Source organism: Triticum aestivum, chromosome 4B, assembly GCF_018294505.1.
Source record: "Triticum aestivum cultivar Chinese Spring chromosome 4B, IWGSC CS RefSeq v2.1, whole genome shotgun sequence".
In the NCBI taxonomy this organism is placed as follows: Eukaryota; Viridiplantae; Streptophyta; class Magnoliopsida; order Poales; family Poaceae; genus Triticum; species Triticum aestivum.
In genome coordinates this window covers 620,785,217-620,802,872 of record NC_057804.1, presented here as the reverse complement: position 1 = coordinate 620,802,872, position 17,656 = coordinate 620,785,217, and the positions used below count along the sequence as shown (strand labels likewise).

The 17,656-nt window shown below is 43.3% G+C and overlaps 1 protein-coding gene across 1 annotated transcript; it reads right to left on the bottom strand.

The window, feature by feature from the left end:
- Nucleotides 1-5,514: 5,514 nt before the first annotated feature.
- LOC123093646 (uncharacterized) lies at nt 5,515-7,862 on the bottom strand. Its single transcript, XM_044515655.1, has 2 exons — nt 7,341-7,862; nt 5,515-5,842 (listed from the first exon to the last, which is right to left on the bottom strand). Exons 1-2 carry the CDS (start codon nt 7,686-7,688, stop codon nt 5,828-5,830), a joined length of 363 nt encoding a protein of 120 aa, XP_044371590.1. The 5' UTR covers nt 7,689-7,862; the 3' UTR covers nt 5,515-5,827.
- Nucleotides 7,863-17,656: the final 9,794 nt, after the last annotated feature.

The window sequence follows — 17,656 nt, the reverse complement described above, 5'->3', positions numbered from 1 at the left end:
ACATTACGTTCAGGATGCCATGCAATGAAATCATCAAAGGAATTAGTGTTGACTGGAATCTGTAATGTCCTTTGAACATCAACTGGATTAAAGATAGATATGATGATCTCTTCATCCCAAGTTCCTATATAAGGATCCAGTAGCTCGCTAACTGAGGTTAGGATAGATTGGCCCCGAATTGAGATTACCTTTTGGTCTGGACTTGCAGGTATCCATGGATCCTGCCAAATGTTGACACTCTCTCCAGTACCAATGCGCCAGATATATCCCAACTTGAAAGTCTCCAGTCCCTTCATCACACTCTGCCATGTGAATGATGCACCGTTTTTAAGTGTTGCATGAAGTAAATCAACATTTCAGTAGTATTTTGCCTTTAACACTCGAGCACAAAGGGATTCAGGGTTAGTAATCAGGCGCCAACACTGTTTTTGAGAGCATTGCCAAGTTAAAAGAGTATAAGTCCCTGAACCCCATACCACCTTCAATTTTGGGGTAGCACATTTTCCACCACGTATACCAATGGATTCTTTTATGATCCTCATCATCTCCCCACCAGAACTGCGCAATCATATCTGTGATCTCCTTGCAGATCCCTTTCGGAATACTGAATACTGACATTGCAAACACTGGAATTGCTTGGGCAACAGATTTGATAAGTATTTCCTTACCTCCTGTGTAGAGTTGTTTCTCAATCCATCCTTTTAACCTTTCCTTGATTCTTTCACAAAAGTGTCTGAAACAATCACTCCGGTCTGCACCCACCAATGCAGGCAATCCAAGATACTTATCTAATAATGCTTCAGTATCAATATTAAGGATTTGACAAATTTCAGTCCTAGATACAGCCGAAGTGTTTGGGCTGAAAAAGACACTTGATTTGTTCACACTCACCATTTGTCCCAAACTCTGGCAATAGGTTTCTAGAGCATGCTGTAAGGAAGTTGCATTTAAGGTATCTGCTGTCATAAGAATCAAAGAGTCATCGGCAAATAAAAGATGTGATACTGATGCTGCATTTCTGCACACTCTGATTCCTTCAATGCCACCAGCTTCTTCTTCATACCGCAGTAAACTAGAAAGACCTTCCACACATAAGAGGAACAAATAAGGGGAGATAGGATCTCCCTGCCTTAAACCCTTGGTAGGAACAAGAACTTCTGTCTCTTGGGAATTAAATGTTACTTTGTACTTAACAGAGGTCACACATGCCATCATCATATCTATCCAGTGTTCATGAAAACCCAAGGCGGCCATCATATCATGTAAGAATGACCATTCAACCCTATCATAAGCTTTATGCATGTCCAATTTTACTGCACAAAGGCCACTACCAATTCTCTTGTTTTTGATCTTATGCACACATTCATAAGCAATCAAAATGTTATCAGTAATCATCCTTCCAGGTACAAAAGCGCTTTGTGTGGGAGATATAATATCAGGCAGGATATTCTTCAACCGCAATGCTAACATTTTGGAGATGATTTTATAAAGAACATTACAGAGACTTATAGGACGAAATTGACTAACCAGCTCGGGTGTTTCAACTTTCGGAATCATTACAATTACCGTATCATTCCAATCATCGGGTATTTTCCTGGATTTGATTGCTTGCAACACCTCATTCGATATATCTACTCCAATGACATGCTAAAACTTCTTGAAGAAAATAGCATGGATACCATCTAGGCTAGGGGCTTTTAGATCCCCTATGCTAAACACTGCTTTTTTAACGTCCTCTGCCGAGAAAGGGGCCATAATCATTCATTTGTGTGTTGACCTTGGTCTGCACCTTTTGCAATAAGCTGGGTCTGTGTGTTGCACTTCAGATGTAAAGAGGTTCGAAAAGTACTCATGAATATGGGAATTCAACTCTGGAATACCCTTGATAAAACTACCTCCATCGTCTTTCAGTTTCTTGACATAGTTTCTTTTCCTCCTAGCAGAAGCAAAAGCTTGAAATTTTTTTGTATTCGGTCACCGCAAGTGAGCCATGTTGCCCTTGAGCGCTGCATTGTCTGTATCTCCTCAATTTCCAGTAGGTATTCAACTAGCTCAGCTAGCTCCTTCCTTTTTGTGTTAGACTCATCATCCATCGGACCAGACATCGCCTCCTCCAAGTCCCTTTGAGCTTGGTGTAATCTTTTCTTTGGCTTCTTTAACACACGCTGATCCCAATCATGGAATTTAGCATGCATCAACTTTAACTTTACAGCTATACCTGACACGCCACTTGTTTCGCCCGCTTCTGCCCAAGCTTCCGTGACCAGATTACAGAAATCTTTTTCACGAAGCCATCTCGCTTCAAATCTCTTTGGACACGCACTGCCACTACTATTCCCCAACCCATCATAGCAGTCTGTGTTAACCAGGAGCGGCCTGTGATCAGAATGATTGTATTCCAGATTCTCCAAGGCCGCATGTGGGAAAAGAGCTGCCCAGGTATCATTTATAAGACCTCTATCTAGTCTCTCACGTATTCTTCCTCTTCGCCAAGTAAACTTATCACCAAGAAATCCTAGATCATGAAGCTCACAATCCTCAATGGCTTCCTGGAAAGCTTGCATATATTGTGTAGGACGAGGATTGCCTCCCTCCTTTTCATGGGTAAACTGAATCTCGTTGATATCACCGATCATAAGCCAGGGTAGGTTATTGTTTTGATGGAGTTGTCTCATTCGGCTCCATGTTAAGTGTTTATTTGCCGACTTAAACTCTCCATACATTCCTGTCAGACGCCAGGACACGTTGTTGCTTCCCTCTATCCTAACATCAATAAACATCGCATCAAGAGCCAGTTTATGGACTTTCACATTATTATTCCAGAGAAGGACCAACCCTCCTTTCCTTCCATCACTTGTGCAAACAAATTTTTGATCCATCTTCAATCTTCTACGTAAACCCTCAGCCAGATAGCTATCGAGGTGAGTCTTCGAAAAGAACATCACATCGGGGAGATATCTTTGCTGGACATCCAGCAAAGCTCGAACTGCCGGGGCATTCCCAAGCCCATAGCAGTTCCACGCTATGATTTTCATTGCATCCGGACATCCTCCTCGCTGGAGGACGCCGATATTTCATGAGTTTTAGTACAATCAGAATTGTTAGCTGCACCACCATCCACAGTTCTCAGTTTCTTCCTACTGAGACTTTTCTGAGGTGTGTTTGCATTCTCTTGCTTATCCTCCCCCGAATTATCTCTTTCAATATGATCCACTAGATTAGTCACCACTGACGCCTTCGGTACGGCCTACCCTCCCACCGGGATCAATGCAAGGGACGAGCTTGGCCCCAATTTTTCTTCCAGAGAGTCAGATGTCGAGCGCTTACCCAGCAGATTCATAGAATTAGACCGCATGGTCGTTCCTACATTTACATGATCAGTCTCGGTCCTCATGGAAGTGTTACCTTCTGTAACCAAGGTTTGGGACCCTCCATTATTATAGAGAGCATTATGGCGCCAGCTTGTCGTCATGTTCATGTTCATACCACCAGAGGTAGGGATGGGATCACCCCTGCCACGGCCCCTACCAAAGCCTTCCATGTTTCTTCCAGCATCACCTCGTCCTCTTCCCGTATTTCGTCCAGCACCACGACCTCTCCCACGGCCTCTACCCCCATCTGCTAGCAGGAAATCTCCCCATTCAAGCTTGGAAACATCATGTTCCCCCGTACCACACTCTTGGTACCAATGTCCCATCAGATCACACTACCCACAGAAAATCGGTAGCTTCTCATATTGAACTTGGTAGTAGTCTGTGACTTCCTTCTTTGTGATCCCAACAAACCGAATTAGCTTTTTTGTGACATCAAGTTCCACTCTGACTCGAACAAATTCACCTGCAAAACCCATCGGTAGGGTAGTCTAAATCTCTAAGATCTTCCCCATCTTCCTGCACATCCCCTTAATTGCTGCATGAATTAGGTAATTATCAGGCAACTTCAAGATTCTTGCCCATACCACTATTTTGTTAAGCACTACAGAAGTTGAATTCGTAAACCCATCATATTCCGCAATCAGAAGGCCATGGTCACGGAAGAGCCACGGCCCCATGTTCATCGCCGTGTTCCAGTCACCCAGGCAGCCAAACTGTACCGGGAATAGGTTATCTTCAATCCTGCGCCATCGCGTCTCCTTCGCCGGATTCCAGGCGGAGCTCATATGCGAGTACATGGCAGATGGACTAAACCCCTTATCTGTATGGACTTTTGCAATCGCGAGCCACTTCGCCTCCACCCGATTTTCCTGGAATTCCTCCTCCCGGACGAAGTTCTCCTCTTCTTCTTCCTGCAGATCCAGGCGCTTCAGGAGATCTTCGATCGGTTCCTTCCTTGGGCGCGATCCGCCTGCCTCCTCCTGAGATGCCATCTCGAGCTTGCCCGAGAAACCCTAACCCTGGGAGGGGAGAACAACACCACCGTATCTCGGGGGAGACCACGACCAGAGACGAGCCCTGGACCGACCGTTTTAACGTGGTTGTGCTATTGTCTTCAAATTCACGGAAATTAGAGCCTGGTTGCGCTATTGTCTTCCTCGTCCAGCCACTATCCATTTTTTAGTAGGTGGAACAAATTCAATATGTTCCCTACAAAAAAATTGTAATTTGGTCCATGTCTGGTGGCCCAGCCAACCAAAAACTGCACTGAATGCACAGGGCCAATGCCTACTGTTGAAATCTGAAATACGTACATGGGTGTATGGGGAATTCTTAATTGCATATACTCAGGGGATTGAAAAAAAAAATGAACACAGTACAGACGCAAGCGCTCATATACACACGCATACAGTCATCCTTATAAACGCACACACGCACACCCTACCCCTATGAGCACCTCTGAAAGACTGAGCCGTCATATCATCTTGAAATTTACGAAGTCACCGTAGGCACCTCGTCGTCGACGGAAACGTCTCCTCCCACTGAATGCGCATCGCCGGAAATGTTCCGTGGTCAATCCTTGCTAACTAGCATTTCCACGTGCTCTTAGAAGTCGCTCTATATATATGAGGTTGTACTCAAACACCTTAAAACGCAAATATATCTTCCCTTGCTCATAAGCACAAACTATATGCCCATGCACGTGCAAGCCCATTGAGACGGCGTCTAGGACAAGCAGCCAGTGCCGCCGTCGGCCGAACGAGGCGTCGTCTCTGGCTCCGAGAGGATGATGGAGTGCAGCAGGGAGGCCGAGCAGGCGCCAGAGGTGCGGGTCAAGCCGCCGCCGCCGCCGCCGCTCACCCATGAGGACAACCGCCGCTTCCTCCAGATGCTCCGCGAGAAGAAGGAAAGGTACGCAAGCAACGGTTGAGCAAGGATCGATTGAGCCATCCGGTTCTGTTGGATGATGAGTTCGGGCTGAGAGTTTCGCAGGATGGGGGTCGTCTCCGAGAAGGTGGAGGTACGGTTCGAGGAGCTCACCGTGGAGGCCGACGTGCGCGTAGGCCGCCGCGCGCTGCCGACGCTGCTCAACTGCGCCGTCAACGCTGCCCAGGTATACATAATTACATATATACTATCATTAAAAAAATTGTATATGCTGTTTTTTTTAAGATAGCAAGAGAGCTGCTACTATTCATTAAGAGGAAGCGGTGAAGAAACCGATGCTCGGTTAATACATATTTTGTTCCTTGCAAAAGAAAAACAGTTGCTTTAATTTTGTGTGGATACATAGTTGGATGTTTGGCAATATATATTAAGGACCCCGATAAGGCACTGACGTTCGGTATGGGAGACCCCGGACCGAACAACTCGTTCGCTACCGGACGAAGATCAACCGAACCCACTCGTTCGGGAGGAAAACACCCCAGCGCGAACGCCCCAATCATCAGGCCCTACAGGCCTCTTTCCTGTAAAAAAGAAAACAAAGAATAAAGCCTAGATTAAGTTACGACTAGTAAAAACCCAGTTTTTATATGTGACTAATAAACACGGGTCTTTTGCACAACAAAAATTGACATGATCTTTTGCAATTATACGGAAAAAATTGCCATGCTCAAGTTTATGTTTTCAAAAAAAAATGGCGCAAAAAAAGGAAGAAAGTCATGGCAATTTGCGCTTCTTTACACTACAAAAAGTTGCCATCACTACGAAGTTTACACTACGAAAAGGCTGTCGTGAAGTTTACATACATATAGATACAAGATGGCAAAAAAAAAGGAAGTTTACAATACGAAATTTGCCATCATGGCAACAATGCGGTGAAAAATGTTTTTCAACATCTTGACTTGCCATGGCAACTTTGCCATGTTTTTGGACATATTAATTAAAGAAGATTGCCATGGGAATTTTTGAGAGATGGAAAATGTTGAGAGACATGGCAAGTTTGCCATGTTTTTTAACATCTTAACTTACCATGGCAAGTTTGCCATTTTTTGAACATCTTTATTAAAGAAAATTTCCATGGCAAATTTTGAGAGATGGAAAAATGTTGAGACATGACAAGTTTTGAGAAATTTGTCATGGCAAGTTTTCATGTTTTTAACATCTTAACTTGCCATGGCAAGTTTGCATGTTTTTTGAACATATTAATTAAAGAAAATTGCCATGGAAAATTTTGAGAGATGGAAAATGTTGAGAGACATGGCAAGTTTGCCATGGTTTTTAACATCTTAACTTGCCATTGCAATTTGCCATTTTTTTAACATCTTAATTAAATAAAATTGCCATGGCAAATTTTGAGAGATGAAAAAATGTTGAGACATGGCAAGTTTTGAGAATTGTCATGGCAAGTTTTCATGTTTTGAACATCTTAACTTGCCATGGCAAGTTTGCCATGTTTTTTAACATCTTAAATTAAATATTTTTTTTCATGGCAAATTTAAAGATGGAAAAATGTTGAGACGTGGAAACTTTTGAGAAAATGACAACAAATAACAAAAAAACAAGTAAATATGTTTATTTCGTACACAAAGAATGGCATATTTGCCATGGAAAAATCTACACAACATAATTCCCTCTCAAATTTACTATGTGATCAGACCACCAATTTTACAGAAGTTGCCATGTGTTATAGAAAATGTAGTACTTCTGCTATCGAAATAAAATTAAAATTGTCATGGCTTCACAAGTATATTTAAAAGATGCTATATAGTAAAATTTGCTATGCTCTAGAAATGTAAAATTTGCTATCGAAATAAATTTGCAATGGCAACTTATTATAAAATTCGCAATGGCAACTTAAACTAAATTTCTGCATCAAACATCATGTAGTTTGCAATTGTCTCTCCTCCATCAACTACATGATGGCAACTTAAACAAGCTAGTTCAACAGGACAACAAAAAAACAGAACATATGCAGAAAATTCAGTCGGTAGATGTGTGATGGAGGGAGGGAGCAGCAGGTACCGTTATATTGGCGACCAGCAGCATGAGCAACACGGCGGTGTGGTCGCCATCGTCTCCAGCATGTGGAACGCGGCGGCGTGGTCGCCCCATGTCGGCCCGACGCTCCGCGAAACTCACCGCCCCGGCCGCCATGACCTCCGCCACTACCTCGTCCCCCCTCCCCCCGACCGTGCTCCGCGCCTCCATCCCAGCATCGCAGACCGTCAGTGCCTTCTTGCTCCGCTTCATCGTGCTCTTCTTCGCCGCGGCATGGCCGCCCACTCCCTCTCCACTTTGTGCCTCGCCGTGCCGCCCACCGAGCGAGCCCTCTCGTCGCTCCTCCACCTCCGACCGAGGCCGCGGCGGCATGGACACACCTCCATAGCCCGTGCTTCACTGGAGAAAGGAATCGAGCTGGGGAGCGGCGGTGGCCTCCATGCCCGACGGCGAGGTGCGTCGGCCAAAGACCCCCCGTGGGGAATGGATATGGTTGTCCGTGCGGTAGTGTGACGCGTGTTGTGGGTGGGGCGTGTGGGAGTGCTACGTTGTCGTTCGGGGCGTTCTCCCTCCATCCCGAATGGTCAACTGTGAATGACGTGGCGCCCATATGCTTCAAGATCTGTGCACTTTGATCTCCTGGATCAGGACGCATTCGGTCGAAAAATACAAAATCTGGCACGTTCAGGCGTTATCGATTCTGTATATTAAACCCATTAAGCATCGCGTGAAGGACGGCCAACCAGCTATGCCACGTGACGCAAGTTGGTTGGCCGCAGTGAAGAAGCTTTTGGGATATTATTGTACCTAAAAAAGAGCACGACCACATGTCCATCAAAAACAAAATAAAAACACGACCACGTGTTGTTTGGTACAGATAGTTGCTCAAATAAATGTTGATACAGATAGGTTCGCCCCAACCAGACATACCTTAAACAGGAAACACCAATATAAAAAAGGCCTACCTTAAACAGAGCTATTTAGCTGCACTGTGGGCGGGATCTTCTGGGATGAATTGATTGATAGGTAAGGCTTACCAAACAAGAAAAAAACATTATCCAACTATTTCTCTCCAACAAAGCATTGCTTTCTACTGAAGCCATTATTGTTTATACACTAGGATAGACTAAATTAGGGAGCACTGATTAAGCCAACTCTTAGTAAGAACAAGACAGAGTGCTAAACATGGCATGTGTCGATTAAAAACACAAATAACATGACCATATGTTGATAAAAAATACTCCCCCGTCCCAAAATAAATGTTGCAGACTTAGTGCAACTTTGTACAAAATCAGTGACACTTATTTTGGGACGGAAGAAGTAGTTGCTTGAAAAAAATTGATATAACTGGTTTTTGCTCCCATCAAGCCACAGAGTTATTTAGCTGCACTCTAGCGGTAGGGTCTTCTGGGCAGGACAACCATCAGCTAATAATCCAGGATATTACGAGACAACACGATCCGATCGCATTTCGGATCTATGGGTCATGCTCCGATCACATTTCGGATCTGGAGTAGTTACGTACAGACTTACAGATCCGATCACATTATATCGCTCAATAGATAAGTGAAATAAAAAACACTCCAGCTCCTTTTTTTTGGAAGCTAACACTCCAGCTCCTAATTAAGGCCAAAAACATCAAGATTAATCTCGCAAAAAAAACGTCAAGATTAATTGACGTGAAGATCCGATTTCGGATCTGGACCTACAGATCCGCCAAATTAAGGCACACAAAAAAAACAGAGTAGCTGTAGGCAGTTGACTTGAAGACTTAACCTCGTGGTCCTATTAGTAATCAACTAAGCATAATTATGAAGATCCAATTGTGTTTACTTGAAGGAGTTGGCACATTAGTCACAATAGGTATTTACGACATACCGCGAGGTGGCACATTGCATTGGAGAGTTGGAGGATATTCACATGCACGGATCTATAGTTGTTTTCTCGTCCGCGAGTAGCCCTAGTGTCATTATTTTTGAAGTCCTTTCGGCTAAGGGCAGCGTTAGGCGCCGGCGCACCGGCCCAGTTTTTCGGCCGGTCTGCCTGCAGCCACCATACGATCTAAACGCCCATAACCGCCAGATCTGACCTCATCCTCCTTCGTTCTTCAACCTCCCACACGGAAAAAAGGGGAGATGACCACCTCACACGCGCGGACCGCCTCGCCTCGCCTCCTCGTTTTTCCTCACCGTCGGTCGCCGCCCTCGCCGCTGGTCGCTGCCCTTGCCGCCTACGTTTCTCCAGCTCCATGCATGCAACTGCCTGCACCCCGTGGGTGGCAGCTCAGGTGCGATGGCGGCAGCTCGACGGGAAGCTCCATGGTTGCAGCACCACGATGGGTCGTCGCCTTCCCCCTTGTTGTCAAAGCTTGCTGCATGGGGTTACGTGAGCAATGGCCAAGAGTTGACGTCGTTTATGGATGTAGCACAAAAAGACGCCGGTTGTAGCAAAAACGAACGACGATTGCAGCAATTTGTCGTCGCCGCCGTCAGGGGTCGCGACTCCGCCATGATGGATGTAGCAAAATCCCTCAACGGTAGTACAAAATCCAACAACGGTTGTAGCAATTCATCTCGCCGCCGACCACCAGTCGCAGCTCCATCATGATGGATGCAGCAAAATCCCTTGCCGGTAGTAGCAAAATCCAACGACGTTGCAACAAGAAAAGCTACCACCGTAGTAGATCACAGCTCTGCCGTGATAGATGAACAAAATCCGTCACGAGTAGTAGCAAAATATGGCGACGGTTGCAACAAAAAACTTGACCGTTTCCAGCAAAAGTCTTGTCGTCGGTCGCCGGTAATTTTTCTTCTCCGTCGCCGCCGTTGACATGGGCTTGCAACTTTTCTGCACCACGGTTCCAGCACCATCAAGACTGTGAGCTGCAATTTTTCTACGCTCCTCGCCGGCCAGTAGAGCAGAGATGCAACATCTCGCCGGCCGGTGGTAGCACTTCGCCGCCGGTGGAGAGTTTGAAGGAGGTTGCAAGCAGGTTTGAGGAGGCTATGGAGGAGCATAGTCACGATGGCTGGAGGTAGAAGAAAGAGGAAAGGAGAAAGAGCAGTTTCACGGTGGGACCCACCATGTACATGCGTCTCGCGCGGGGGCGGTTTGTTTTTGTGGGCGCGTGAGCCAGCGTGGCGTCTGAGCCGGCGCAGAGTTTGGCCGGACTGCCGGCTCCAAACGTTTCCCTTTGGCTAACCACTCCAAAAGTCCTCACGTCAATATGTGTAACACCCTTTTTTTCTTCAAATTGAAAGGTGGTGGAATTGCTTGAAAAAAAAGAAGACTGTCAGTATTATCTAAGGCGCCTGCTAGGCGTCATCCGGCTGATAACTTGCTGATAGTTATCAGCCGCCTTATCTACCATCTGATGCGATTAATCGAGGCCATCAGTTTGTATCCCCGCATCGCAGCACGCCCGTAGCCCCGTAGCATTAGCAGAGACAAAACCGCTCCATAGCAGACGCTACCGTACATTCGAGCGAGCAGCGGTCGCCGTCGGCCACTTGCAGCAACGTCGGTGTCGCGGTGGAGCTGCAATGGAACATCGCCGAAGGTCGCCGCTGCTGTGATGGAGCATCGCTTGGCCGGCGGTGCCATGGTGGAGTTGCAATGAAAATCCCCCCGGGAGGGGGGGGGGGGCTCACTGCTACAGTGGAGCATCGCCGGACCGCCGACATCATGGTGCTGCGATGAAGCTTCTGTAATGCTGACGATGAAGTTGCTTTGCAGCAGGTGTTGGCCCACTACCATACCCGGCGGAGGTTGAGCTGCAATGGAACATCGCCGGAGGTCGCCGCAGCTGTAATGGAGCATCGCTTGGCCGACAGCGTCGTGGTGGAGCTGCAATGAAACATCACCGGGGGCCGTCGCTGCTACGGTGGAGCATTGCCGTACCGCCAACGTCATGGTGCTGCGATGAAGCTTCTATGATTTGCGTTGCAGCAGGCGTTGGCCCGCTGCCATACCCCGTCAGAGGTTGAGTTGCCGCCGGTGGCTGTAGGCGCTGGTTACACAGCCGGTTGCGCAACCCCCTCACCAAGTTGCGTTGCAGCAAGCGTCGCTGGCAAGGACGCCCCATTGCTCACATCGACGACGGATGCAACAACGATGTCGGTGTCGTCCTCCATTGATGTAGCAACAGTGTTGCTGCCAAAGCGGGCTCTGCAACAACGGCAGTGGTGGCAGCAGATCCTTGCGGTGTGGTGGTCGGAGACAAGTGCAACGGAGGTGGTGGTGTGGTGTGGTGTGACGAGTGGTGATGGAGACAACTAACAAAAGAATGAGGAAGAAGAAAATTGCTGGTGGCGAGGGGATTTGTGTGGACGGGCTTCACGGGGTAAAAGGATAAGGCTGGATGTCTATCGCGGTGGCTGGGCCCAAGCATAGACACGCGTCGTCTTATGAAGGAGAAGGATGACGCGAAAGGTAATCGGCAAAAAAAAGTGTTTTCCATGATCTAATCATATAGGAGTACTTCCTACGTTCGGAAATACTTGTTTTAGAAATGAATAAAATAAATATATCTATAACTAAAATAAGTTTGAATACAAATATTTTTAAGACAAGTATTTTCGGACGGAGGGACCATGATTGCGGGGACTCCGAAAAGTGTGCCTCGACCATTTTACCCAAGACTCGTTTTGACTGCATCTGATGACCCAAGCAGACCCAATAGGCTACTTTTTACGGAACATGGTCCTATGCTTGATCAACTGATGATCCATTTCTTTTGCGCAGAAACTTCCGCACACGATACCATTTCCTACAGAGACAACGTAATCCATGTCAATAAAATGCCTTGAGCTTATTTACGGTACTCGTACTACTATAGTACACCAATTTTAGAACGTGAATCAACCTCCCGCCATGATGTAGAGCACTGATGAGCTCTGATTTATTCCACATGTTGTTTCACTAACATTTATCAACACCAAACGGTAAGCTCTGAATTCACGGAAACGAGATATTCCGTTTCTGTGGCAGTTCCACCAGAAAACGCCATTTCATTTTTGTATCTCCATAAGAAACTATGTTTCTGTTTGCAGTATTCTGTTTTCATTTCCATATTTTGTATCCATTTTCAATTTTCTAAATTTATGAAAAATATTATTTCAATGAAAACCCACGAATACTTTAACATTCTTGAACATGTTTTTACATCCATGCACATTTTCTGAAATTCATGAACATTTCTAAAAACAATTGAAATTTATGAATCTCTTTAGAATTTTTTACACCATTTAATTTGTAACATTTTAACAATAGAACCTTTTTAGAACATGTTTTACACTATTTTGAAAATAATTTACAAACATTTTAAAAATATATGAACATTTTTCCTAAGATTTAAGTGGAGAACATTTTCAAAATTACTAGAAATTTGTGCAAATTGTTCATGAACAAAGTAGTTAAAAGTATTAAAATATTTTCAAGTTTTTTTCTAGTTTTCCTTGTTTTGAAAATAATCTCATAATAAATCATAAAACCATCTAAAAACTGGTTGGCCTAGGAGCACATTGCTCATATGTTTCTCCCAATATTCCCATGGTACTAGCTATTGTGCTACCAGGTCGAACAGAAATAAAGATATAACAAAGATTTTATGGCTACCCACTTGGTGAGTGGCACATGGTGCCTCGACTATTCCGCGCTTAGCGCGTCGAATAGGAGGACCAAGAACAGGCTTAGGGAGACCAGCTACGTGATGTTTCCTGAGACCTCCTACAGGATGCCTGTGGGCGTCGATTTGTGGTGGCTTCCCACGGAGTGCATGCCAGCTGGGCCAGCCCATTTGGACGTAACAAACATAAATGACACTATAGCGACTCAATCACGCCTGGTTTTACTGTATCGATCCAGTTTTTGGTCCGTTTTTATTTTGAAATATACATTGAAAATTTTGTAATACATGCTAAACATTTTGTTAATATACGATGAACATTTTAATAATGTGCACAATATAATATGATTTTTTTGTAATATACAGTGAACATTTTTTTATTACATGATGAACATTTTATAATGTATGGGAAACTTTCAGTTAACATACAGTGAATATTTACTAATTAATGAACATTTTTGTAATATGCGGTGTACTTTTTCTTTAATACGCAAAAAGTAAGAAAATAAAGAAACAAAAAAATAGCTGAAAGGAATAAGAAACCAAAAGAGAAAAAGGAAAAAACCAGAATAAACACAAAAATAGTGAAAAAAAGAAGCAAAAGACAACAAACGGAAGCAAAATAGCAGGAAACAGTGAAAGAAGCAACCTCGCATGCGCCTATATCTTGCCGTCAGCGAGTCCGGCATCAGACTTGCAGAAGGGGCGAGCGAGCTGGACCCACGAGCGCAGGAGGCCACAGCCTCTTTTTCCTTCTTTTTTTTTGCGTTTTCTGTTTTCTTTTTTACTTTTATTTTTCTTACTTTTGTTTATACATTATATATTCTAAATATATACATTACTAAAAGCACTCTTCAAAAAGTTAATCAAGCATTTGAAAAATGTTAAATATCTATAGAAAAAATGTTGACCATGTATTCAATACATGTTGATCGTTTAAAAAATGTTAAAAATATATACAGGAAACCCATTTTTGGAAAGCCAGTAATACTTGTATTTTAAAACAGAGAAAAAATGATGAAAAAAATAAGAAGAAAAGCGTGGAGAAAACCAGACCATGTCGACTCAAGTAAGGCGTGCCATATATTTCATCAATAAACCTACAGTAGCTTAGTCTCCTGGGATCGAATTCCCCCGCCCGCGCACTCCTCTATCTCTAACTTTTGTTGTTTTATCACTGTAGACGCCGATGCGAGAGCAAGCTATTGTCTCGCTTAAAGCGAGAAATAGCTGTCGCGAACAATGTCGATGAAACATCACGCGAATCCCGTATGTGGACCGGCTCAACTGGCGACGGTACGTCGGTACGGGTGTTGCCTTCACCATTTGCTGCCCGCGGGCGGCAAAATAGGATCTTCCATGTTACACCGCTCAACGTGGCGTTTTAGTCATGCAACTCCCGATCATTATGGATGGCCCGCCTATGTTTCTTTCTTATGACCATCGCGCGATAGTCCCTCTGGATGTGCTATTTTGTTTTTTCCATTTGCATGTTCCTTTGTCTATTTCAGTCCAGGTTTCCGTGCTTCTGGGTTTCAATTTTTTTTGGATTTTCAGTTGCTTTTATATTTCCTTTTTCTTTTTTGCTTCTACTTTAATATATTTTGTCCTTTTTAACCAGTTAATTTTCTTTTACTTTTACTTTTTTTGGATTTTCCTTCTAATTTTTTCTCTTTACATTTTTATATATAAATAACTAATAATATGCAAGTGAGCATTTTTTAAAAAACGCACCAAACAATTTCCAAATATGTGATGCTATCTAAATACAATACTGCAATGTAAAATAGACATTATATAGGGGTAGCGTCAATTAATTCGGATGGAAGAAGTAACATTTTTCAAATACATGATGGATATTTTCAAATACACAATGTTTTCTCATATATATGATGAACAGGTTTCAAATACACGTAACATTTTCTAAATATGCATGATCATATCTAAATATGCAGTGAACATGTTTCAAGTTAGTATGGGCATTTTTTGTCCAAATATGCGCAGAAGATTTCCAAACCCATGATTTTGTGAAAGCATTCATGTGTATTTTTCAAATTCATGGACACTTTTAAATATTGTGGATATTTGTTAATCCATTGACATTTTAAAATGCATGAACTTTTTTGAAATCCGCAAACATTTTCTTAATCCTGAAAACAGTCATGGACTATTTTTAAATTAATGATTTTTTCAAATTCATGATCATTTTAAAATTTATAAATATTTTTGAAAAAAACACGAACATGTGTTTAGAATCGTGATTATTTTTCAATTTCAAGGACATCTTGAAAATCCCCGAACATTTTTGAACATCTTTTAAGCGCGTGCAATTTTTTCTATGATGTATATACACATTTATTTTTTGGAATAAAATAAATAAATTGGGTTGTGTGTAAGAGGCCTTCGGTGCGCTAGGACCACTCCGTACATGCGTGCCCCATTGCTTGTGTGTGTAACTCGCAAAAAAACGTAAATACGACAAAAAGAGAATAACCGAGTGTTATCAGACAATGGGTCGGCGCATGGTGGAGTGATGCACATTTACTCGGCCATTCCACTATTCATGGAATAGGATGACTCCTCGTCACAATCACCACTTGTCGAGTTCGTCGGTCCCTGCAGTTATCGCTGTTATGCCCTAGCCACATCTTGACTTGTTGCTCTCGCACTGGCTCGCTCGGCTCTCACTATTGTAGTTCAGGTATTCTTGGCTCATGGAATACTTACGAATTATACACATAACACATATGCTTTAGGCACAACTAGATGATGCCCGCGTTGCTGCGGAACAGTTTTTAAGAATCAATTGTTGGTTGAGAGCAACCTAAAAAGAAATAAGAAATGCAGCCTACAGATAGAAAAGAAGAAGAAAATGTACATTTTCATATAATTTCCAAAAACAAATCTGATAACATGAAACTGCTGACTGTTAATGGGCTTACTCATAGGTTATCGGCCCATTCCAAAAACAACTTTCTTAGTACCATTTTCCATCTGTTTTCCTCAGCACCTTGTATTATGCTAAATAAGTAAAATTATTATTATTATCTCTAAGACTTGAAATTAAAGAGTCATGCATCCGGAGTTGAGATCTGAACTATCAACCAAATGAGATAATGATAGACTAATAAAATCGATGAAGTAGTTTTTTGCAAGGTAACCCAGTAAAGTTCGGATTTTCAAAGATGGACACTGTTGAAACTGCCTTGCGATGAACAGTTTGCTGAATCCGTGGATGATTAGGAAGTAGGGAAAGTCTTGATATGTTGACTCTGACCAAAAGACAACACCATTGGCTTTCAGGGTGATTTAACTCTGTAGTATAGATACTATGACAGTAGTAGCAATCTAAATAAAGGTTACTTGAAACAATAATGTCGTACAGAAGCCTCACACCAAGTGCCCAGGCAGCCGGAAGCATGCGTAAAGCCAATTTTGTTGTTGTTGCGTAAACCATTGATACTCTTTTGGTCATAGGAGAAATAAGAGAACTGAGCCGATCATCTCTTGTATGTTTATATGGGAAGAAACATCCTGAGCTCGGTTAATTAATATTTAAAGCTAAACAAAGCCAGAAACATACCTGACCGGAGGACCGCACAGTACGAAGCCAACAGCCGCGTTTGAGGCACCCTGTAGGGTATTTTTTTGGGTAAATGTCAATTAACGGGAGCAGCAAAAATACTGCTAGCAAGAAACACCAAATCGTCCTAGATGAACATCCGTGCCACCATCAGAAAATCGTCGAGCACACTTGTAGCAAGGCTGTTGGAATCTGACCAAATTTGTAAATAAACTCACATCTAGCACAGGAATGTTGTAGTTTTGGACTGTAACAAATATAATCAATCGGAATCCTATGCTCTCTGAATAAGTATGGAAACTAACATCAACTCACTGTGAAAAAAATTGAGATATGGGAGCTTTTCTACCAATGCGACCAGCAAGAATCCCATGTAGCAAGGAAGAATCCAACTTTGTAAGAACCAATAAACTAATAGCCTTGCCAGAAGGACGTCTGGCCCCTTTGCAGCAGGAGCAAAACCTAACAAAATAGAGAATAAGCTAGAGTAGGCGTAGGGAAAATTGGGGAGGCTAACTATGGTGAGCAGACATCTAGCATATCGATGCCATCTAGTTCTTCGGCGGCTCAATTGACTCCATGGAGAAGACTAATGGCCTCTGGAAAGGCAACTGCCCCTTCAATATGCATTTGTGGTGGAAGATGGTGGTTCACGTTCTTGTCTCAAAAGGGATGGCAGAGGGGAAAACTGAGAGCATCAACGGGGAAGATAATCAGGGCATTAGTGGCCACGATGGCATATAGTGGTTACCTTGTGGTGTTCTTCGGTTGCCAATTATGATTATAAAAAAGAAAGATGGAAACTGAAGAGGGAGGGGAAGTGAAGAGGACGAAGGGGAAGGGTTAGATGCGTGCCATGCTGTAAGTCTCCAATTAAACGACTGATACACCATCCATATTAAACTAAATGATTAAAGGAAAAATTGTTGACCTGGTCCATTGAGCGAATGCATGAGGTGTAGTATGGCTAATGTGGGTCATGGCTGATGTGGATAGTGTGCATGTCAAGAGAAATCACATAGTGGGGATGAACTATTTAGGTATTATAGATTAGATGTAGCGAATCAATAAGTAGAATATCGTTGTCACCCAAGATACTACTATTGATGTCCAGTAAGCACCAATGAATAG